The sequence below is a fragment of the Dermochelys coriacea genome, chromosome 16 (assembly GCF_009764565.3).
Source record: "Dermochelys coriacea isolate rDerCor1 chromosome 16, rDerCor1.pri.v4, whole genome shotgun sequence".
NCBI classification, from domain to species: domain Eukaryota; kingdom Metazoa; phylum Chordata; order Testudines; family Dermochelyidae; genus Dermochelys; species Dermochelys coriacea.
Window position 1 is genome coordinate 5745305 of NC_050083.1, and position 23169 is coordinate 5768473.

Below are 23169 nucleotides of genomic sequence, written 5' to 3' on the forward strand. Positions count from 1 at the left end.
GCTGGGGGCATTTGCAGGAAGGGTCGCTGTCCCCCAACACAGTAGCTGCACCTGCTAGATGGGACTAGCTCACCAAGGTGCCTGCATCCACAGCTGTCACCGCACATCAATCGCAGAGAACACAGACCCCTGGTGTTATTTTTGCTTTTTATTTGAAAAAAAAGCCTGTGAACTATCACAAGTGTCGTTAGACAATACAAAAACTCACCAAGGAGCTCAGCTACTGCTACATACGCTGCTGGCAGCTGCCTACAGAGGCCAAGCTGTAAACATTGACAAGAGGGATTTCATAATGCCCATAGCAGCAGTGGGAGGTAGGGCAGGCTAGGAGACTGGAGCCCTCTTTAACCCCTCCTAGGAATAAAAACAAGCATCCCCAGGCAGCAGGGCCAGGCGCAAACATCTCGTGAGAGGGGATGGATGGAAACAGCCACAAACGAAAGGTCCAAGGGGTAACCTGTTGTGTGAACAGACACACACCAGGCTCCATGCACTTAAGCACAGAACTGGAAGGTGATCTCATAGCCTGAAACCCCTGGCTTTACTAAGTTTGTTCTGTGACAGCTCCAGGAACCAGAGGACCAGGAATGGCGAGTTCAGCTTGGCTCTGCGGAGCAGAGGGCGCGAAGCCTAGAGAATGGGCAGGAGAGCAAAACCAGGCCCAGAGATCTCACTCCTGCTAGATCAACAGATCTGACTCTCAGCAACTGGGCCTCCTGCCAGTGCAGCTCTCCCCAGAAACTAAGAGGGACTTGCCTTAGAGGGGGCAGAGCAATATTCCTTGGTGCTTGGCAAGAGACCCACTGTTCTGATATGTGCAGACCAGGTGATATCATTACAGCAACACCCTGCCTGCCAGTCAGCACTGGGGCCCATTGCGCTGGGTTGCTGCACACAGTTCTGGGCTGCAGTCACCTCCTTTCCCACCATTGTTCACAGTCTATTTAGGACTTGGGTTTATGGCCTTCAGTCAGCCAGGTAGATCAGAGGAAGGTTTGTCAAACTGCTGTCTCAGTGCAATGCGGGGGGGGGGGGGGGGAAGGGACATTAAGATCCATTCCAGTTTGTACAGGCACCTAGGTTGAGATTTGGGGTGGGTGGAGGAAGCAGGTGGCTGGCAGCTTCGTTAATGCCTGAGCCAGAGAGAACCATGTTCTGGCACAGCCCTATGGCTGGTGAGGAGTCACAGGGAGCAGCTACAAGAGGCTTTTCTTAAGGCCACCTTTCTGCCCCATTGGAAGGTGGCAGCGTGGAGGATGAATGACGGGAGAATGGAAAGGGGGGGCCACATTAAGAGGAGAGGGAAACAGCAGCTCAACTCATGGGGGTCAGCGATGTCCTTCAGTGTCACCGATGCTGCTAGAGCAATATGATGCCAGGGCCCTGCGTGGTCGAGGCACCATCCTGGACAGTTCTGCGCTGATCAGGAGTATGAAAAGAAACGTGAGGGGAAATACCCTGAGCAGCACCTGCCCCTCCTGGTTCATGCTTCCAAAAAGCCCACCCACCCCTGTAAACAGGTCATGCCCTGGGAAGGTGATTGCAGCATTCAGCCCAGCAAAGCAGCAATTTCTTCACCACTCAGAAGGCAGGCAGAAGTGGGGAGGGAAGGGAACAGTCCATCTGCATCCTGCCCTCCAGCTGAGTTTGTTCGGTAACACAAGGTGACGGAGTGGGCTGGCTCCAGGACCCTGCTAGCTGCTCCCTTGTGCATTTCAAACCAACCAACCAACAGTTTTTACCCCTGCAGGCAGCCTGGAACAGTAGCTCAGAGCTGGGAACTGCCCTATTCATCTCACTGAGGTGTTAACCCCAAAACTTAATGTCAGTTGAAGTGTAAACATTGACTATTTCATCACTACTCCAAACACGAGAGAGGGACTATCATGCCATGAGGATCTGCACCAGCTACTGCAAATAGGGTCTTGGTGTCATGAGCAGGTGGATCTTGGGACAGTACCATGGACATTCAAGTTAGCCCGGTGCTGGAGTGAGGGGTTAGGCACGTGAGGGACCAGCCTCTGAGTGGTCACTGTGCCCCTTAGATGCCAACAGGAGCGTTAAACAGCAATACACAGTCCTCTTCGGAAAGCAGCCGGCATTCAGCCATGTCATGCAAGGGGCTGAGACCATAACAGCCCTCCCGCGTACTGTACAGCTGCAGCAACAGCACTTGGAAGGAGGAGAAAACCTTTGGAGTATGGTGCTTCCCTCACCACAAGCGAAATGAATCAGGAAGACTTGCATGGTGCCCCGCTCAGTTTCCAAGGCAGAAGGGCAACAGCATACCCGAGAGGGAGATGCCATCCAGTCACAACCCAGTGCACAGATGTGGGGAGGTGTCAGAGCTCTGCAAGGGAGGCCTGGGACAGGCTCTGGTATCAGACAGGGATCTGTTCAGGTGTTTTGCTAGCACCTCCAGATCTACCAGAAATGAGGCGCAGCATCACCAAGGAGCAAGGGAACCAACGAGACTTGGGCAGGAGTCACGGCCCCATAGAAACCCACAATAAGCCTAGGCCCCATGGAGGCTCAGACCTGGCATCTGAGCTAGGCTGGCTGGGGCTGCTTTTGCAGCAGTGTCCCTGCCCAGCCTCTCCCCAGAGCCCTGGCCTGGGTGTGGGAGGTCAGCAGGGGGGCTAGATGAAGGTGGAGTCCAGCTGGCTTGTTTCATGGTTATTTCGGGCCCGTGCCTCAAACAGCTGCTTGATCAGGGCGGATTTCTCCTGCTCCAGCTGGGTGATTCGCTCGCTCTTCTCGGTCACTTCCTGCACAGGAAGGAGGCAGAGCCCTGGTGAGAGTGGGGAGCGTTCCCCGTGGGCAGCAAGCCCTCCCCAGGGTCCTGCCCCTCCCCAGACACCCTGGCTGACCAGCTGGATGTCCTCAACTCAAGGTAGTTTCATTTGGCCAGTGAGAACCCCAGGCAGTTTAGAGCGACAGGCCCAGAGCTCTCACTGCAGAGCATGAGCTCCCCCCGCTGTCCCTGCAGCCCCTGGTCACCAGTCCCCGCTTAGCCGGTCTACAAGGCAGGTCACACGACGGGCACACCTGCCCCCACCCTCCCGGCCCATTTCACAGAGGCCAGAGCTGTCAACTGGCACCAGGTTTCCACCACCACCAGCCTCAGTGAGATGGACTCCAGTGGCCTCCCGCTGAAGTGCTCAGTTCCCTGAGCTGTCCAGGCTCCATGTGCCTTGTGGTGAGATGGCAGAACCAGAGGACGACACCACTCAGCAGCCTCATTTAATTGGGGGGCTCCAAGTATCTTTGCTGTGCAGGGTTCCCCTCTCATCTATGCCCTTCTCTTAGGCCTGGATCCCACTCCCACAGCCTTCCTCTCTCCCCCTGCTAACCTCCTCCCTGAAGGGCCCGTTCCTTTGGCTCCCAGCCTGAGACAGGGGCTGGCTCCCAGTTCCCCTGCCCTTCCTTTGGCCCCAGTTCCAAGCTCCTGACCCTCTTCCAGTGGGGTGAGCTCCCCCACCCCCTCACCTTGGTGAGAAGCCGGTTTTGCTCCTTCAGCACACTGATGGCTTGCTGGGGCCCTGCCAGGGCAGGAGGCAGCGTGGGGGCAGCAGGGACCTGTCTGGTCAACGCCGACGAGGAGGAGTTCAGAGGCTGGGAAGGAGAGGGAATTAATCTTTCTGCAAAAAGAAAAGGAGTACTTGTAGCACCTTAGAGACTAACAAATTTATTTGAGCTCAAATAAATTTGTTAGTCTCTAAGGTGCCACAAGTACTCCTTTTCTTTTTGCGAATATAGACTAACACGGCTGCTACTCTGAAATCTTTCTGCAGTCTGTACCCACTAGCTTTCTGCTTCCCCCACCTCGGGCCAGGGCTGGGCTCTCCATGCAGATCACCCGTCACAGCCCTCCTGGGGGCTGATGCCTCGCTGACTGGTCCACTAGATGCAGGTCAGCCTGGCATGTCGATACACAGCTCAGCCTGCAGAGGGCACTGCGACCCCATCGCTTAACCCACAGCAAGTTGCAGGGTGCCGGGGGGGGGGGGCCCCCGCGGGAAGCATGGTGCCAATGGACTCCGTTCACCAGGTGGGGCAGCCAGGGAGCTCATCCCTCAGCACCAACCCTCTGCACCAGGGTTTCGTTGAGCTGTGCAGACCTCCCCGTCCTCACCCTCACCCCAGAATCAGGGGGCTACTCGCCTGAGAGCAGTGGAAAGAGCCACATTCGGCAGCAAAGAGGGAGGAGAGGAAAAGAAACTGGCCGTGACATGACAGGTGCAGCGGCTGGGTTACATCCCAAGGATGCAGGGCTTCCCATTCCCGAGGCATCTGCAGCCCCGCCCCACAGCACTGATCTCGCTGGGTCCCTTTGCAATCTGGGTCTGTCCTCCCACAGCATAGAGACTTTGTTTTAAAGTCTCTAGAGCAGGGCTGGGCAAGCTCTGTGGCCCAAGGGCTACATCTGGGTGGGGAAAATGTATGCAGGGCCATGAATAGAGGGCTGGGGCAGTGGGTTGGGATGCAGGAGTGGGGTGGAGTGCAGGAAGGGGCTCAGGGCAGGGGGAAGGAGGGGTTTGGGGTGCAGTCTCCGGCCCAGCGCTGCTTACGTCAAGTGGCACCGGGATGGCAGCACCGCGCAGCAGGGCTAAGGCAGGCTCCCTGCCTGCCCTGGCCCCACGCTGCTCCTGGAAGTGGCCGGCATGTCTGGCAGCAGCTCCTGGAGGTGGGGTGGGGCAGACGGCTCCGCTGCGCACTGCCCTCACCTGCGGGTACCACCTCCGAAGCTCCCGTTGGCTGCGGTTCCCCATTCCCAGCCAATGGGAGCTGCGGGGGGCGGTGCCTGCAGGCAAGGGTAGCGCACGGAACCCTCCCCACCCCGGGCCACAGGGACATGGTGCCAGCCGCTTGCAGGAGCGGTGCGGGGTCAGGGCAGGCAGGGAGCCTGCTTTAGCCCCCGCTACACCACGGGGCTGGCAATCCCACAGGCCAGATTGAAAACCCTGACAGGCCAGATCTGGCCCGTGGGCCATAGTTTGTCCCCCCCCGCTCTAGAGCCCTGCCATGGGCTAGAACATGCCAGAGAGTCACTGCTCATTACCTGGGACTAGAGGAATTATCCAACTGTATCAGGCCAGGGGTCCATCTAGCCCAGTGGCCTTTCTCTGACAGCAGCCAGATCCAGCGGAAGGGGCTGGAGCCCTGAAGGAGGCAGGGTTATAGCTCTGGATGTTCTAACTATCCACGTACCAGCTAACCCCTTTCTGAATCCTGCTAAATCCTGCTTCACCCCTCTGATCACCTACAACTGTCCCATAGACCAGGTGGGCTCTAAACCCTTGCTAGATTAGGTCCAAGAGTCTCCAGACACCTGCTCTGGTCTCTCAGCTGAGGGACCAGGCATCCCTACAGGACCGTATTAATTCTGTTTCTGGTCTGGTGGCCCCCTTTATACACTGCTCCCATTGATCAAATGGAGAGCGATACAAACGGCCAGCCCTGGGAGTAGGAGCACCGGTGCTACCAGTACAGCGCTCTCACCTTCCCCGAGGTGGACAGGAGCTCTCTGAGGCAGTGGTTCACTTCCTGCAGCTTGGGTAGAAGGTGACCCAGGTGGCTTTGGTTCCCCTCCGGGAAGAAGTCCTGGAAGATGCAAGGGTGGGAAGATGGAATGAGGAGCCAGTTCTCTAGGACTTCATGCTGCTGTGATGTGCAAGCAGAGACAACCCAAGAGCTCTCTGGCCTTCATCGTAACTCCACAGGACTCATCTTTCAGGACCCAGCCTGGCTGGCAAACTGGGCGGGTGGAAGGGAATATTCCAGCCAATGCTGACTTTAGAATGGGGTGGGACGTGCATTTCTCCAGACAGCCCAGGAGGGCGCATGCCAAGGGGGCTGCTGGGGCTCTCATCTCTATTTACAAAACCATCCTGGCCCGGCCACATCTCTGCTCCTGCTCTGGAACACTACCTCGGGCAACGACCAATGCCCCATGCGTCAGAGGAGGGTGACAGGATAAGCACAGACCTAGCCAGCTGGGCAAGGAGGCATAGGTATGCGTGTACACACAGGGAGTGAGGAATCCTTCCTGGATGCCACAGAGTTGATCCCCTTCATTATCTCCCATCTGCCGAGCTATCGGGGTGATTAATGATCATTAAGGCCCAGATTCTCAGAGGTATTTAGGCTCCTAACTCCCACTGAAATGAATGAAGTTAGGCACCTAAATCGCTTTGCAGATCTGGGCCTAAGAGCTTTGGACCTTTCTCCAAAAAGAAAACAATCCACTGAGCATTCGACTGCCTTTTTGGATACAGTTTTGCCTGGGTGGAAGCAGGAGCAATGCCACTGAGGCCAGAGGAGTGACTCCTGCTGGCACAAGGGCTGAGTTGAGCTTGTGATTAAGTCCCACAGGTTAGCTCCAGGCTGGGCAAAGCAGGGTTCCCTGTAACAGGCCAGGCTACTTCTTAGCTCATTTGTGGGACAAGGTAAGAAAGAGGAGGAGGAAGAGAAGTGACCTGTCATATGTCTCTTCCCCTTCGGAAGTGACCTGTCATATGTCTCTTCCCCTTCGCAGGCTAGGTGATCCCAGCTGCCCTGACCCCTCCAAATGTGCAAGTCCCACACGTACCCACTCTCCACTGACTTCAGTGGGAGCAGAGTGTCAGTGCCAAGTGCTTCTGCAGATCTCACCCCATGTCTCCATTAGATCATTAAGGGGAAGTGATATTAGAACTTGGGGTCTTTCAATCTCCGGATTTAACCAGTCCTTTATCCAGCCCCCCCCCCCAAGCAGAGCACTCAAAGGTGAGACGGTCCCTGGAGTGAGCCCCACACTCACGTTTGTGGTTTTGTTTTTCCCCAGGTGTTTCTGGCGCTCCTGCACTGTCTGGATCTGCTGGTGGTACCATTCCCAGGTCCGCTCCACCATCTCCAGCCCCTGGAGCAGGAAGTCCTTCTCCTGCTCCAGCTCCTTCATTTGCTTCAGCTGCACGACACAAAACCCAGGTACTTTAATATCCCCTCCATCCAAACCTATGGGACGTTAATCACACCTCCTGCCATCCTGGGAATGGGGCCTGAACCCAGGGCTGGGGGTGCCCAGACAGCTGCCACATCCTGGCCTCTACCCAATGGCTACTTAAACCACATGGACTGAGAAGCTACTAGAGCGATAGCCCCAGCCAGGGCACCACCTACGGAAGCTCCGATTGGAGGATCACATGGCTCCACCAATTGGGCCAACTATTTGGGTCCAGTTCATGACCACATCAAGCACAGAGGAGAAGCTCTGCCTCTAGCCATGGCACAGGCAGGAATTCAGTTACCAGCTGCAGACCCCTGCAAGGACAAGACAGGTGAAAGGTGGCTCATCCCCTTTCCCCGGTGGCAGCTTTAGAGAAGCAGGAGCAAAGAGTTCGGTTTCCTTTAGGGAAAGAGCTGCCAGATTTGGGCATCCTGACATCAGCTGATGAGCGAAGGGATGGAAAGCTTGTCTCTGCCCCCTCCCCCCTTCTCATGGACCCTGGCATCCCATCAGCTGCACATTCAGCTATAACCAGCCTTCAAGAGGATGTGGACCTAGAACAGACATGGAGAACTATAGCCTAACTGTAGCATGGGGCTTCTTTACACTGGAATATGAAGCCTGGCTACAATCAGAAGCTCTGGGGTGGGGATCACTCATGAGAGCCTCCTTTCTCAGCAAGTCTAGGTGTCCCTTTACCGCTGCACCATACTTGCATCCAAGAGACTAGCTAGATCAGAGTTATATGGACATGTTTGTCTGGTCAGATCCACAAAAAGCCCCTTTACCCAGCTTATAGAATTGTAGGAAGGGAAGGGACCTCAAGAGGTCATCTCGTCCAGTCCCCTGCACTCATGGCAGGACTGAGTATTATCTTTCATGTAATATCTTTCAGTATTATGTTTCAATGTCCTTTGAGTTTGGCCTAACGGGAGATGGGAACCATGACACACCAGTCTGATCCATCATGCAACTGCTGCAAATCGAGAAGACCGACAACGAGAGAGCAGATTCATACCCAGATCACTACTACTCAGAAGGTTCTTGCTCCATGGGAAGCGGGTTTCTCGGCTAGGTTGAACCAAATGCAGGTCATGGGAGAGTCTCCCCTCTGAATGCCCTTCCTCCTCCCCCATGTTTGTTTGCATGGCAGACACACGACATCATGGGAGTGTGGTTCCTCTCTCTCTCCGGCCAGCACAAGATGCCAGCAAGGCTGTAGCTGCCACCAGGTAGAGAAGATGGTTCTCCAGACAAAATTGGGGTATTTCTCCCCCTCCCCCAAGACTGCTGCATGATTAGGAGGGGAACCTCCCCCCCATAATCCTAGAGGTGACTTACATTAATTTTACCCCTTCTTTAAAAGAGGGACAGACTGGAAGGTTTTCAGCCACCCCAGTGCTACATTCTAGAGGGGCTGCAATCCAACCCAGAGGCAGCCAGCCAGCCGTGGGGACAAGAGCGAGAACACCCCACTCTGACCCGAGTCACCATTGCCCGCTGGAGGAGCCCCAGCACAAAGGCTTCTCTGGAACCCACTCGTCATGGCAGCAATGCAACAAGCGACCGAGCAATGAACTCCCACTGTGAATAGTGCAGATCCCCACAGGGAGTTCTCAGCCAGCTGGTCACCCTCGGAGAGCCCAAGCTCCCATTTTGCAGGCAGTATTGCAGAGATGCTGCTGTGGGGTCTCAGATTTCAGAGCAGATGTGGCACCAGCCTCGTGGATTAGCCTCATGGGCACAAGCTGTGTATGGGGTATTTGGTTCCCAACATCTGGAAGATTCATAGATTCATAGATACTAAGGTCAGAAGGGACCATTCTGATCATCTAGTCCGACCTCCTGCACAGCGCAGGCCACAGAATCTCACCCTCCCACTCCTATGAAAAACCTCACCCATGTCTGAGCTATTGAAGTCCTTAAATCATGGTTCAAAGACTTCAAGGAGCAGAGAAGCCTCCCTCAAGTCACCCATGTCCCATGCTACAGAGGAAGGCGAAAAACCTCCAGGGCCTCTCCAATCTGCCCTGGAGGAAAATTCTTTCCCAACCCCAAATATGGCAATCAGCTAAACCCTGATGGATGCTCCCCTGAACCCAGAGAAAGGGGTGTGGCTACAAAGCCTGCCCACTCAGGAATGGCTTAGTTGGGGGGTGGGGTGGGCAGGAGGGGCATTGCCCCCCAAACTGCAAGCCTCACGTAGGGAGAGGGACTCAGCTCATAATCCCAGAGGCCATTCGCATGCACTTCACTTCTTTAAAAGAGGGACAGACTGGAGATTTATCAGCCTTCCCAATGCTTCATGCAGCCTGCCAGGCGCCTGCAGCCACAGCAATCCCTTGCTATCCATGCTAGTCACAACCTGAGCAGACAGGCCAGCGGGCTGCCTGGGACATACCCACAGGAAGAACTGCAAAGCCTTGGAGCTGCACAGGCTGCTGCTCAGAGGAACGAAGAGGGTGCTGTATGTCGCGAGGACGCCCATCCAGCTGTGTCCGCAGCCTGGCACCAAACGCCCTGCCCTGGGCCCGGCCATGCCAGTTACCATGGTGACCGGAGGAAAGGACAAAATCCCACTCGCCGGTGGGACAATGGCATCTCTGCTCGGCGAGCGGATGGAAGGCATCTAGTCAGCTGGCAAGGGAGGCGGGTGGGTTACGGATGCTGGCGGAGGCAGCTTCCAGGGTGGGAGGAAGAAGCAGGGGTTCCTTCCACTCGAGTGGGGATGGCCTGGACCGGTGGGGGGGGGGCACATCAGCCCGGGATGCTCATGGATGAATGAGCTTAACCTCTCGTAAAAAGCCTCACCCCAGCTGCAGAGAAGCCACCGGGGAATAGGCCGATCGATGGACTCAGTGAAAGACAAGCCAGCCGGATACACGCTGTCCTGGGGCCAGTGCACAGCCATTCCCAGCGCACACAGGTGAGGGGGTCAGCCCCACGCTCCACTCCCACTGCTGGGGCACAAGAGGGCTGTAGCAAGGTGCTTGGGATTCAGAGGGCTCTGGTGTCCAGCACCTTTTACCCAACGAATCCGTATTCCGGGAAGGGACGGATTTGTTTTTAGGCTGATCAGGAATAACCATCCTCTGCCCAAGGCTCCCAAAGCACTTTACAGCCTCGAGAGAGAGGAGAGGAAGGCTGGTCCAGTGGTTAGAGCACTTGTCTGGGCCATGGGAGATCGGCATTCAATTCCTGCTCCACCACAAGCATGCTGCGTGACACTGGGTAAGCCACTTAGTTTGTCCGGCTCAATTCCCCACCTGTCAAATGGGCATAATAGCCCTGCCCTGCCTCCCAGGATCGAGAGAGTAAAGCCTGTGAGGAGCTCAGACTTTACGGCGCTGGTGGTCAGAGAAGTACCCCAGACAAACAGAACACCCCAGTGGTCAGTCAGTGCCATTACCACCATGCTCCAACTGGGGAAAGTGAGGCCCAGCCCAGGGAAGGGACTTGCCCACGACCCGGCAGATGGGAATCGACCCTGATCTGCCAAGTCCCAGGCCACAAGCCCAGCCTACCTCGCTTCTCCAGCTGCGCCTATTAGCAAATGTTAACACGGAGCACTGAAGTCGGCGATCGCAATCCACAGTGCTGAACGCTGCATCAGAGAGCTGGGGGTCTGGGAGTTCCCCTTAGCCGACTCCTATCCAAGTAAGGGCCCCTCCCCATCCCAGAAACAGCAACCCAGAGTGTCCAGTCTGGCTGAATGGAGATAGAAAGCATAGCTTTCCTCAGGCACCTATTATTCCCCTGCAAGTGCTTCATAGCCCACGCCCTGCTCCAGCTCCCACAGTGAGCAAAGGGGATTAATTCTCAGTACTGCTGCATCTTACTTTAGCAAATGAGCTCCTAATTCGTGTGTGCAAAGTCCCCACTAACCCCTGGGGCGGGCCAGGCCAGGAATCAGAGCGTGTTTTGTGGCCGGCAGCCGCTGCGCCGACATAATCAATTCTGCACAAAGGCAGCCCACATGCCCTGTCAGCTCCGTTCAAATCGGCCCTGGGGGGAGAGGGAGGGGAATAGATATTGGCATTTGAGAAAGGAAAGAACCAATGCAGCAGGGCGGCACTCTTAGGATAAAATAATGCAAATTACATTGCACACGAGGTACAGGAAAGGCAGAAGCTTCCATTAACGTTACTAATTCAAACTGCCCATAGGCAGGATTTGGGATCATGAGCAGCATGGGTGAGCTGATAATATCATGAGTACTTTGCTCTCTATCTACGCAAGGTACTTCTATTGCACATCATGGCTCTCCAGGGGCTGAATCTCCACCCTGCTCTGGGGCCATAGAGAGGGGACAGGCTCCCTGGCCTCGGTGCATATTAGCAACTCCAACTGACCACTGACAAAAGGTCTCTTTCCAGCTGAGGATCAGGCATAATGGACCTCTGCTCCACTGTGCTCCAACCCTTCCCCACCATGCCAGTGGTGGCTAGGACAGGAGAAGGTGGAGAGTCCTCTGCAGAGGAGAAATTCTCCACCAGCCATCTACAGCAGTTTTAGTGCAAAGGAGACTTAATACATTACATGATCCAGCCCCTAGAGTTTAAGGCCCTGATCCTCAAGTGACATGGGCCCAGACAGATCCCTGCACCAGCAGAGAGTACAACTGAGCCTGTACTAGGCAACATATGTCTTGGCATTTAATTTCTCTGTTATGTTTGCAAAGAAAAAGACTAAAACATGAATCTCTGTTCTGAAGCCCCCATGCTCTGCCACAGCATTTAGAAGTCAAAGGAGCATTTAACTCTGCAGAGATGCAGCAGTACAAACCCATCCGTTTGATTATCACACTACAGCATTAGGTGTTTACAGGCTACCTAGCATCCTTGACCATTCCTTTTGCATATGTTGCAGGATAGAGGGTGACTTGTAAGAGACTGTGCAGTGATGCAATACATGTTAAAAGAAATATCAGACTCTCTCACTAAATGCCCCACAAACCCCAAGGTCATGCTGCCCCGTAGGACAAGTGTAACCCCAAAACACCTAGGGTAGACCAAGAGCAAGACTGGACAGCTCTCCTTCCAGTACATCCACCAAGTAGCAAACAGCAGGTGGGACAGCAGAGCTCCTAGTGATTGCAGCTACTCCTGGCAGGAGTGACAGTGGCTGGGTAACCAGGCCCCTACCATGCCATAGTCCACCCCGTTGGTGATGGTGTGTCTCCGGTGTTCACCATGACCTCTCTCATGCCGCCGAGCGTCTGCCACCCCCGTGCCGTTGCCCTCGCTATGGGACTGTCCTGTGGGCTTCCCATCGGTACCTGCAATGGAGGAAGGACATGCGCGTTTTGAAGAGGGCACCATGCAGGGACATACACCCAACACGAGAGGATCAGAGGATTTCTCCATATATTCTAGACCTTTTAAAAAATAAATAATAAAATTTAAAAAGACTGTTTAACCCATTAAAGTCCTGGCTGAGCACCAAAGATGAGTCTGCAGGTTGGGGTTTCAGCCTTGCTCCAGCAGCCACTCACCTGGCCAATGCTCACATTTGTACTAAGAGCCAATGCTGGAGGAAAATGTAACACTCTCAACTCTACTTTCTCTAACTAGGAGTGGTGGGGGTGAGTGGAGAATTAATCACAGCTCCCATTAGCAACAGCAACAACAGGTTTAGCAACTTAAGAAGTCAGCCCCACATTACAGAGGGGAATAGGGTGACCGGATGTCCCGATTTTATACAAACAGTCCCAATATTTGGGACTTTGTCTTATAAAAGCACCTATTACCCCCCCTTCCCCTGTCCCGATTTTTCACACTTGCTATCTGGTCACCCTGGTGGGGAATGAAGGAAGAGTACATCTGCCAGATCACTGCAGGGGAAAGGAGCCCTCACCTCACCATCTGTGCCTGGCCAGCACTCATGCAAATCCAACCTCGAACCCTTCCGGGGACCAAGAACAAACATATTTGACCCTGGTACGGAACCACCTTAGGGGAGATCAGATGCCAGACACCACCTCCTCCCAGAACCCAAACCCTCAGCTACCCACACATCAAAGGGCAATCCTTGTCGCATCAGCAGAGTGGGCAGCCCACGTTGCCAGTCAGATGGGCAAACGAGACCCACCAAGGTTCTCCTGGAAGATTCCGTTAAGAAGCAGAGCTTGGCAGCTAACTGAGATACTGTCCATAGACCCCCTGGCCTGCTTTAGGGGCCTTGCCACATTTAGTCTGCCAGTGACTCTGAAGCAGATCGATCCTTCCCCATTTTGCCACGTGGCCTCCTGTGCTCATACAGAGTACCAGACAGCCAAGAGCCACCCCATTAAATTATACAGGCACCTTTGGTGAAGGGTGCCTGTGGTTTGTTACGCAAAGGTGCTGCTTGGGAGCACAGGGAGCAGGGGAATCCACTCTGGGTTCCACAAGCGACCTGCCGGGCCCACTGGATCAGAGCTTGAGACTGTCCTTTGATGGAGCCACGCCGGGCATGGGGAGACAGGAGGGTTCAGTTTCTTTCTGGTCAACACAGGTCAGGTGCATTCAGTACGAAAAGCTACGTTTACCTCCTGCAAACCCTCTCGGTCAGTCACCGGGGCCAAGGCGATCCCATGACCTGGGCTGCCTTGCCCACCGGCCCCAATGGCTGGCAACAACCAATGCACCAGCACACGCTAGGGAGAGCGGGCAGAGCGGGGCCTTCAGAAAAAGTTGTGTAGGGTAGATTAGAGCAAGGACATGCCACTGGCTCTACCTGATCAGAGAAGTGGGTCAGTCCAGGGGTGTGTGGGTCAGCTGTACACATGGGATTCAAGGGGCTTATAAAGCAGGCCCCCCATTTGATTTCACGAGGGCCATGACAGACTTTGGCGCTTGTCTCCTATAAAGGGTAGGCTGCTTCCAGCCAAACACTGCATTAGTCACCACCTGGCCAATTAGACCCTTAATGACTCCTGCTGCCTAGTTCTCTCCAGGATTGTGCTGCCAACCCTTCTAATCTCCATTGAAAGTCACTGGCTCCAACACAAGCTGCCGTGCTTGGGGCCGTTATGCATTGTTCAACACCAGACGTTTGCCTCTTCCCTGCCCTGGCTCCTGCGGTCTATGATCCCCTCCCCAGCCAGCCCAGGGGGGAGCACTCCAGGCCACCCCCAAGCTCACATGATTTTCCAGATCATCAGCAGCCGATCTGCTATAGGGTCAGCACAGAGACCAGTTCTTGAATGTATGGAGACAGAGCTTTCGATGGGTTTTCCTCTCGGTGGAGCCACTTTGCACAGCACTGGAGTCAGCTGTAAAGTTCATCCATATGATTTTGTAGCAGACACCCCCCACACCCCATGAGCCCCAGGTGTGATCAGTGCCAAAGGAGCGAGATTAGCCCTGAGAGCACAAAGGAGTTTGCTTGTGCCCAGTGTCCTGCAGCGAGGTGCTGAAGCTGGTACCCATCTTTCCAGGGCAAGAGCTGCCCGCCTGCTTCCTCCCTCCTGCTGCCTCCCCTTCCTCCAGCACCCCAATTTCCCCTGCTACCCACAGCAGACCCTCACGCCCCCTCACTTTTTCACTTCCCGCCCACTTAATCTCTGCAGTTTGCCCTGCCTCTTGGCATACAGACCTCTTTCCTGAAGGCAATCCTGTTTTTTTTCATTAAACTAATCCCCGAAGCATATATGGGAGCCCACTTTGGAGGAAGAGCATCACAGAGATAATGACCAACCACAGAGGCTTATGCTGCTTTTACAGGCTTGTGTCTACCGCAGATTTGGACACTGCTGAGAGCGAAGACTCTGGATTTTAATCCCATCTGACCCTCTAACTCAGTGGGTAGCCTTAGGCAAGTCGACTGACCTCTGTGCACCTGAGCTAGGCCAGATGAAAGACAGAAGATAAAGCAAGAATCATGCTAATGACCAGATACTGCATATGAGCCAGCGCTCCCTGGGGGAGAGGAATCAACTCATCAGCAGTTACAGATGGAAGGGACCTATTAGGCCATCCAGGCCCCTGCTCTGCCAGTGCAGCATTGCTTTCTGCAGAACACGTATAGGTGCCTTGTCCAGTCTAAGTTCAAACAGGAACATGAGAACAGCAGCCCAGTGTCTTGTCTCCAGCAGTACCTTGTCGCCAGATGCCTCGTGGCAGTTTTACACTTTCCCCTACCAGGCAATTATGCCATAAACTGCCCAAGGGGGAAGTTTCTTCTTTACCCTCTGATGGTTAGCGTTTGGCTTGTGCAATAGAAGTTATTACAAGACACCCACCCACATAACTGCCCTGTTTCCATTTTCCTGCCTATGCTCCCCTTTCCCCTCCTTAGCACTCAAAGAGGGGCCACTACAACTGACAGGAGCTTCAGCATGGCAAGGGCAAATCCCATGTGAGTCATGAGCTGGGGAGGGATGAAGGATGGGCCAGTAGTTCAGGCACTAGCCTGAAATTCAGCAGCAGCTCTGGGTTCAAACCCCTGCCCTGCCACAAACGCATAAGAACATAACGTAAGAACAGCCATACTGGGCCAGACCAATGCTCCATCTAGCCCAGTATCTGGTCTTCAGAATGTGGCCAATGCCAGGTGCCGCAGAGGGAATGAACAGAACAGGTAACCGTTAAGTGATCTGTCACCCATTCCCAGCCTTTGGCAAAAGGAGGCTAGGGACATTATCCATGCCCATCCTGGATAATAGCCATTGATGGACCTATCCTCCATGAACTTGTCTAGCTCTTTTTTGAACCCTGTTATAGTCTTGACCTTCACAACATCCCCTGGCAAAGAGTTCCACAGGTTGACTCCGTGTTGCGTGAAAAAACACTTCCTTTTGTTCGTTTCAAACCTGCTGCCTATTAATTTCATTTGGTGACCCCTAGTTCTTGTGTTATGGGAAGGAGTAAATAACACTCCCTTATTTACTTTCTCCGCACCAGTCATGATTTTATAGACCTCTATCAGATCCCCCCTGAGTCGTCTCTTTTCCAAGCTGAAAAGTCCCAGTCTTCTTAATCTTTCCTCATACGGAAGCCGTTCCATACCCCTCATCATTTTTGTTTTCTGAACCTTTTCCAATTCCAGTACATCTTTTTTGAGATGGGATGTCCACATCTGCACACAGTATTCAAGATGTGGGCGTACCATGGATTTATATAGAGGCAATACGATATTTTCTGTCTTATCATCCATCCCTTTCTTATGTAAATATTTTTCATTAGTAGATCTCACCTCTTTTGCCAAGCGCTTTAAGTACCATTATCTCAATTTTATGGATGGGGAAACTGGGACACAGATACCCTGTTCAGTGACTGTCAGCACAAGTTCTTATGTTCACCGGCGAGGACTTGAAAGGCCAATAAATTGAAAATCAATCCTCTTGCTACATTTCATCTCTGCAGCAAGTTCTGAGTCTCACCTTTTCCACAGCTTACTGGAATTCAGAGCAGAACTAAGTTGCACTCAGATGAACTTTCTCATCTTAAGCTCCCAGTCTGTTTTCATCTCTCTCTAATGAGATGTTGGATTTATTTGAGCCTCAGTTACCTCTTTTTTATGATACAAGAAACTTTCCCTCTGGTTAGTTATCCCATAACTGCCTGCAAACAACAGGATCTCTTCCACCTTCCCCTGAAGCAGCTGGTGCTGGCCCCTATAGGAGCAGGATGCTGGGCTAGATGGTCCGATCCAGTAGAGCAATTTCTGCGTTCCCAGAACCACGTACAATAAAAATGATTGGCTTGTAAACTATAACGGAGCACTTCTGGAACTGTGATCCATGAACTACAGGTGGCATGTAGAGCACTTGCTAGTTCAGCAGTTCAATAGCACTAAAAGTCAACTAAGTACACATGGAATGCTTTCCTAATGTTCTTTGCCATTTAAGCAATTGCTGTAATAGCAACAGGGATGTTATGGGATCACAAACAAAAGGGCAGGTGGCCTCAGCAGTCACGAATGGGGCTTGATCCACACGATAAATCATTCCGTTGAGATGAGGTTCACACTAAATTAAAAAAAGTTGAGAGTCTGTGTTACCACCATGTTGGTTATCAAACTTAACTCTGTCCTATCTCGGGGCCTCTCCTTTTGCCCCTCCACCCCCACGAACATGATACAGTTCTGTGGTGACCTAGAATCCTATTTTCGACGTCTCAGACTCAAGGAATATTTCCAACACACCTCTGACCAACATATTAACCCACAGAGACCTTCCTGCCAACACTACAAAAAGAAGGATTCTGGGTGGACTCCTCCTGAAGGTCGAAACAGCAGCCTGGATTTCTACATAGACTGCTTCCGCCGACGTGCACGAGCTGAAATTGTGGAAAAGCAGCATCGCTTACCCCATAACCTCAGCCATGCAGAACACAGTGCCAACCACAGCCTCAGAAACAACTCTGACATCATAATCAAAAAGGCTGACAAAGGAGGTGCTGTCGTCATCATGAATAGGTCGGAGTATGAACAAGAGGCTACTAGGCAGCTCTCCAACACCACTTTCTACAAGCCATTACCCTCTGATCCCACTGAGAGTTACCAAAAGAAACTACAGCATTTGCTCAAGAAACTCCCTGAAAAAGCACAAGAACAAATCCGCACAGACACACCCCTGGAGCCACGACCTGGGGTATTCTATCTGCTACCCAAGATCCATAAACCTGGAAATCCTGGACGCCCCATCATCTCAGGCATTGGCACCCTGACAGCAGGATTGTCTGGCTATATAGACTCCCTCCTCAGGCCCTTCGTTACCAGCACTCCCAGCTATCTTCGAGACACCACCGATTTCCTGAGGAAACTACAGTCCATTGGTGATCTTCCTAAAAACACCATCCTAGCCACTATGGATGTAGAAGCCCTCTACACCAACATTCCACACAAAGATGGACTACAAGCCATCAGGAACAGTATCCCCGATACTGTCACGGCTAACCTGGTGGCAGAACTTTGTGACTTTGTCCTGACCCATAACTATTTCACATTTGGTGACAATGTATACCTTCAAATCAGCGGCACTGCGATGGGTACCCGCATGGCCCCACAGTATGCCAACATTTTTATGGCTGACTTAGAACAACGCTTCCTCAGCTCTCGTCCCCTAATGCCCCTACTCTACTTGCGCTACATTGATGACATCTTCATCATCTGGACCCATGGAAAAGAAGCTCTTGAGGAATTCCACCATGATTTCAACAATTTCCATCCCACCATCAACCTCAGCCTGGACCAGTCCACACAAGAGATCCACTTCCTGGACACTACGGTGCTAATAAGCGATGGTCACATAAACACCACCCTATATCGGAAACCTACTGACCGCTATTCCTACCTACATGCCTCTAGCTTTCATCCAGATCATACCACTCGATCCATTGTCTACAGCCAAGCGCTACGATATAACCGCATTTGCTCCAACCCCTCAGACAGAGACAAACACCTACAAGGTCTCTATCATGCATTCCTACAACTACAATATCCACCTGCTGAAGTGAAGAAACAGATTGACAGAGCCAGAAGAGTACCCAGAAGTCACCTACTACAGGACAGGCCCAACAAAGAAAACAACAGAACGCCACCAGCCATCACCTTCAGCCCCCAACTAAAACCTCTCCAACGCATCATCAAGGATCTACAACCTATCCTGAAGGACGAGCCATCGCTCTCTCAGATCTTGGGAGATAGACCAGTCCTTGCTTACAGACAGCCCCCCAATCTGAAGCAAATACTCACCAGCAACCACACACCACACAACAGAACCACTAACCCAGGAACCTATCCTTGCAACAAAGCCCGTTGCCAACTCTGTCCACATATCTATTCAGGGGATACCATCATAGGGCCTAATCACATCAGCCACACTATCAGAGGCTCGTTCACCTGCGCATCTACCAATGTGATATATGCCATCATGTGCCAGCAATGCCCCTCTGCCATGTACATTGGCCAAACTGGACAGTCTCTACGTAAAAGAATGAATGGACACAAATCAGACGTCAAGAATTATAACATTCAAAAACCAGTTGGAGAACACTTCAATCTCTCTGGTCACTCGATCACAGACCTAAGAGTGGCTATACTTCAACAAAAAAGCTTCAAAAACAGACTCCAAGGAGAGACTGCTGAATTGGAATTAATTTGCAAACTGGATACAATTAACTTAGGCTTGAATAGAGACTGGGAATGGATGAGTCATTACACAAAGTAAAACTATTTCCCCATGGTATTTCTCCCCCCCACCCCACCCCCCACTGTTCCTCTGATATTCTTGTTAACTGCTGGAATTAGCCTACCTGCTTGTCACCATGGAAGGTTTTCCTCCTTTCCCCCCCCTGCTGTGGGTGATGGCTTATCTTAAGTGATCACTCTCCTTACAGTGTGTATGATAAACCCATTGTTTCATGTTCTCTGTGTGTGTGTATATAAATCTCTCCTCTGTTTTTTCCACCAAATGCATCCGATGAAGTGAGCTGTAGCTCACGAAAGCTTATGCTCTAATAAATTTGTTAGTCTCTAAGGTGCCACAAGTACTCCTTTTCTTTTTGCGAATACAGACTAACACGGCTGCTACTCTGAAACTTAACTCTGCAATTCGTTCAGTCACATTTGCTCAGCTAGCAGGGGCCCTTTCACTGACACATAAGACACAGCGATCAGTCAGGAAACCTGAACTAACATCTGAACGGCTGCATTTCTAGCTACCAGCGTGATGTCACCTACATCACTTTAGGCAACAGGACAACTATGGGCATGTTAATGTTAAGCCCCTAACATGCCTTGTTCATCCCTATAACAGACAAGTCACCACATGATGAGGAATACAAGTTAAAAAGGCAACAGTGATGGATTGGGAGCTGGAAACTGGAGTCAAGTGTATATTGTGCAAGATATGCAGTACAGAGCCTGAGCTAAAGTCCATAAAAAGAATTCCGCTGGCTCATAGGCTTGCATCAGGCCCATAAGGAGTGAATTTTTTTGTTTACTTATATCAGAGGGAGAAACAGGTTTGCACTGCTTGAAACCAGAGCTGCAGGTGTTGCAGACACACCCTGGCCTTCTGCCCTCTCTATCGGAGCAATCCAGCAGCAGTGGCCCTTTTCATGATTTGAAACTATGAAATTGCTGCTGTGGCACCTGTGGAAATTCAGCAAAACTTCCCCACCCCAGAGGAAGCATTTTCTTGATGTGAAAACCATCCAAAGGGTCAGATATTTCAGATCCAATGACCAGATCAGAGCCCAGCAGAAAATAACCTGAACCAAAGTCTTCAGGAATAGCAGATGAGGCTGCAAGAGCGTGATGGCACTTATCCAGTAATCTGCACTCCATGTGAATAATGCAGTTACACCTCCACATGATTTGGGGAGCCAGGCTAGATTCCATCGTCCCCCTCAGCATCTCACCTTACCTGCTCCCCCAGCCAATGTTCCCAGATTCATTCATGCCCCTCAAAAGGACCAGAACAGCCTCAAGCAGGGAAAAGAAGTTATATATTGAAGACCGTGGTGGATTTTAAAACCCTCAACGTTCAATCACAATAAAATCTGGTGCATTTTTATTTTATTTTGGTTTTGTCAGAATGCAAGTTCTGAGAGACAGATGTCAGCCTGGCAGACGGGGGCAAAGGGAAGGAGAAATAATAAAAAAAACATAAAACCCCAGAAGCACAATGCAGGCAATTGGTATCCACACAGCCACACACTGCCATCCTTACTCCTAGTGAGTAGCCTCTTTGGATAGATTGTGATACTCTTGCTCACACGGAAAGGTAACTGACATTTTGAGTAAGCCATTTTTCAAGATGCCAAGTAGTTTCCAATGACTCTTTTGAAAGGCCAACAAACTGGCCCTTACTCTGCATGCAGTGTTGTTGGAGCCATGTCAGCCCCAGGATATGAGCGAGACAAGGCAGGAGAGGTCGTATCTTTACTTGGACCACCTTCTGTTGGTGAGGGAGATAAGCTTCAGAGTTTGCACACAGCTCTTCTTCAGGTCGTCTCAATGAGGTCAATGGAGCTGGATGCTACTCAGTGTGAGCACGGGTGGCAGAGCACGGCCCGAGAGCAAGGGCCCCAAATCCTGCCACCTGCTTCTCTGTTTGTTGCCCGTGTAGAGACACCCCCATCCCCAAATTACTCCTTTAAATCGAAAATGGCTCTCAACTACAGCTGTGCAGGCACAGAAGAAGAGACCAGTCAGGCTGGGAGTTGCAGACCAGGGTGGTGTGAGGGCATTAATCAAGACAAGGTGGTGGCTACGTTCCCTGTAAGCTGCGTGGCCACACAGCTGCCTATTTAGCACCACGCAGGTGCTCAAGGAACCTATCCAGGGACCTGCTGTGGCCGGGATGCCCCCGCATCCCCACCTACCCAGCCCCCAATCTGCTGCAGCCAGAGCACCCCTCCCCGACCCCAACTCTGCTGTGGCCAGCCCCAAGCATGGCCGGGGTGACGCTTCCCTGGCCCAGACCTGATAGGGTTGGGGGAGAGGCACCAGTCTTCCAGCCCCAGCCCCCAGAACTGCTGAGGCAGGGAAGAGGCGCCTCTCCCCCCACAGCCCAGGTGCTGCTGCTGGGAGCCCTTTCTCCCCGTTGTAGCCCCTGAACACCCTCCTGCACCCCAAACCTCTCAGCCCCAACCCAGTGCCTGCAACGCCAGCCGGAGCCCTCACCCCCTGCCCCCCAACCCTCTGCCCCAGCCCTGAGCCCCTCATCCCCACCTCAGGACCTGCACCCCCAGCCCCCCAACCCTGAGCCCCCAGCCCCACCACATGAATTTTTTTATGTGCATTGGTGCACGTAACAAAATCCATTCCACACCTGGGTGAGCACAAGCAGAGGGAGCGCTGGGGGGGTCCAAGCGCAGCAGCCAAGCCGACTCCAACGGCGAGCCGGAGGCCGGGAGGGACAGGCAGCCTGCGCGGAAGCTGCCGAGGGGAAGGCTCTGGCCCCAGGAGCCGCGTGGGAAGAGGAAAGCGGGTCTGGCTCCAGCCAGCCAGCCCCAGCGGGGCGCAGGTACCCCCCACCCCGGGGTGCGGCTCTCCAGCCACCCTCCCGACCCTGCCGCACTCACCTCTGCGCCTGCCGTGGCTCTGCCCCCCGCGGTCCCCCTCGGCCCGGTGCGCGGGGGCTCCCGGCGGGCTGGGGATCTTCTCCATGCTCCGAGAGGAGCGGCCGGCGAGCCCGCTCGAGTACCCGCCCTTCTCCGCTAGCGGCCTGGGCTCCCCTGGCCCTCGGCCCGGCCCGCCCTTAGGGGCGGCGGGGCGCGCCTTGCCGTGGGGGTCGCACCCCCCCGGGGCCGGCCGGGCCGCTGTACCCCCGTTCGCCGGGCTCAGCAGCGAGGCCCGCAGCCCCAGCACGAACTTCTCGAAGGTGAGGTAGCCGCTGGCCGGGGCCGCCTGCCGCAGCCCCTCCAGCACGCCGGGGGGGAGCTCCCGGGCCTCGGCCCCCTGCCAGCGGGACTCGATCTCCCGCAGGTGCACGGAGCCCCGCCGCCGGTCATCCAGGATGTCGAAGAGGGTCCGCAGGCTCTGCAGGAAGGCTCTGGGCAGCCCGTCAGTGCTGCAGGGCAGCGAGCGAGCCCCGCGCTCCGGAGCCATCGGGGCCGCGGACCCCGGGGCAGCCGCGGGCTCGGCGCGCCGGAGATGGTTACACCCAGTTCCGCGGGGAACGCCGCCCGGCTCCGCTCCCCGGCTCTATGTCATTTTCTTTTTTCTGAATGGGGGCACCCCTCTCGGTTGACGTCACTTCATTACCCTTCTCCTTTCTCATTGGCTGGCGCTGGGCAGCCCCGCAGGCTGATTGGCTGCGGAGGAAGCGGGCCGGTTTGATTTTCCAGCGCGGCAGGCCAGCCCTGCAGCTTGGTGTCATTTAAAACCTAACCCGACCCAGAGAGCCCCCTACAATGGGGCGCCGAGATCCCCCCCAGCCGCCCTCTTCACCCGCCCTTCACGTTGGGTTTCTCTCCGCCATGGGGGAAAGGCCGGGGAGGGGAATATTTTCTACCTAATCAATGCACTCAAATCCCCAACTTTTAGTGTGTTCAGACAACAGGGAGCTCAGGGGCCGCCTTTGTGAACAGTCCGGATAGGACCTCTATGTCCCCACCATCATTTACACACTAGCGGTCCCTATGGCTGTGACACTCGCAGCACCCATCGCTGAACTTCACCCACCACCCGGAGCCCTAGATTTGGGAAGGATGCCCTGAGGTTGGGCTGGTGTGGCCCCCTTACCC

The 23169-nt window shown here is 53.6% G+C and overlaps 1 protein-coding gene across 3 annotated transcripts; it reads right to left on the reverse strand.

Moving 5' to 3' along the window:
- On the reverse strand, positions 1-22765 carry SAPCD2 (suppressor APC domain containing 2). Of its 3 annotated transcripts, XM_038374758.2 has the most exons (6): positions 22006-22666; positions 12133-12266; positions 6803-6949; positions 5503-5604; positions 3490-3615; positions 8-2768 (listed from the first exon to the last, which is right to left on the reverse strand). In XM_038374758.2, exons 1-6 carry the CDS (start codon positions 22529-22531, stop codon positions 2640-2642), a joined length of 1164 nt encoding a protein of 387 aa, XP_038230686.1. In that variant the 5' UTR covers positions 22532-22666; the 3' UTR covers positions 8-2639. The 3 variants fall into 3 exon arrangements, with proteins under 3 accessions (XP_038230687.1, XP_038230689.1, XP_038230686.1); XM_038374759.2 differs by lacking the exon at positions 12133-12266 and having other exon boundaries at positions 1-2768; positions 3490-3641; positions 22006-22765; XM_038374761.2 differs by lacking the exon at positions 12133-12266 and having other exon boundaries at positions 4-2768; positions 22006-22730.
- Positions 22766-23169: the final 404 nt, after the last annotated feature.

Coding starts and splice junctions, on each gene's coding strand:
- SAPCD2 (XM_038374758.2), bottom strand. CDS start 22,531: ATGGCTCCGGAGCGCGGGGCTCGCTCGCTGCCCTGCAGCACTGACGGG. Junction 6,950..12,132: donor ACGGGGTGGACTATGGCATG/GTAGGGGCCTGG, acceptor TGTGTCGTGCAG/CTGAAGCAAATGAAGGAGCT. Junction 2,769..3,489: donor AAAACCGGCTTCTCACCAAG/GTGAGGGGGTGG, acceptor CTTCCTGTGCAG/GAAGTGACCGAGAAGAGCGA.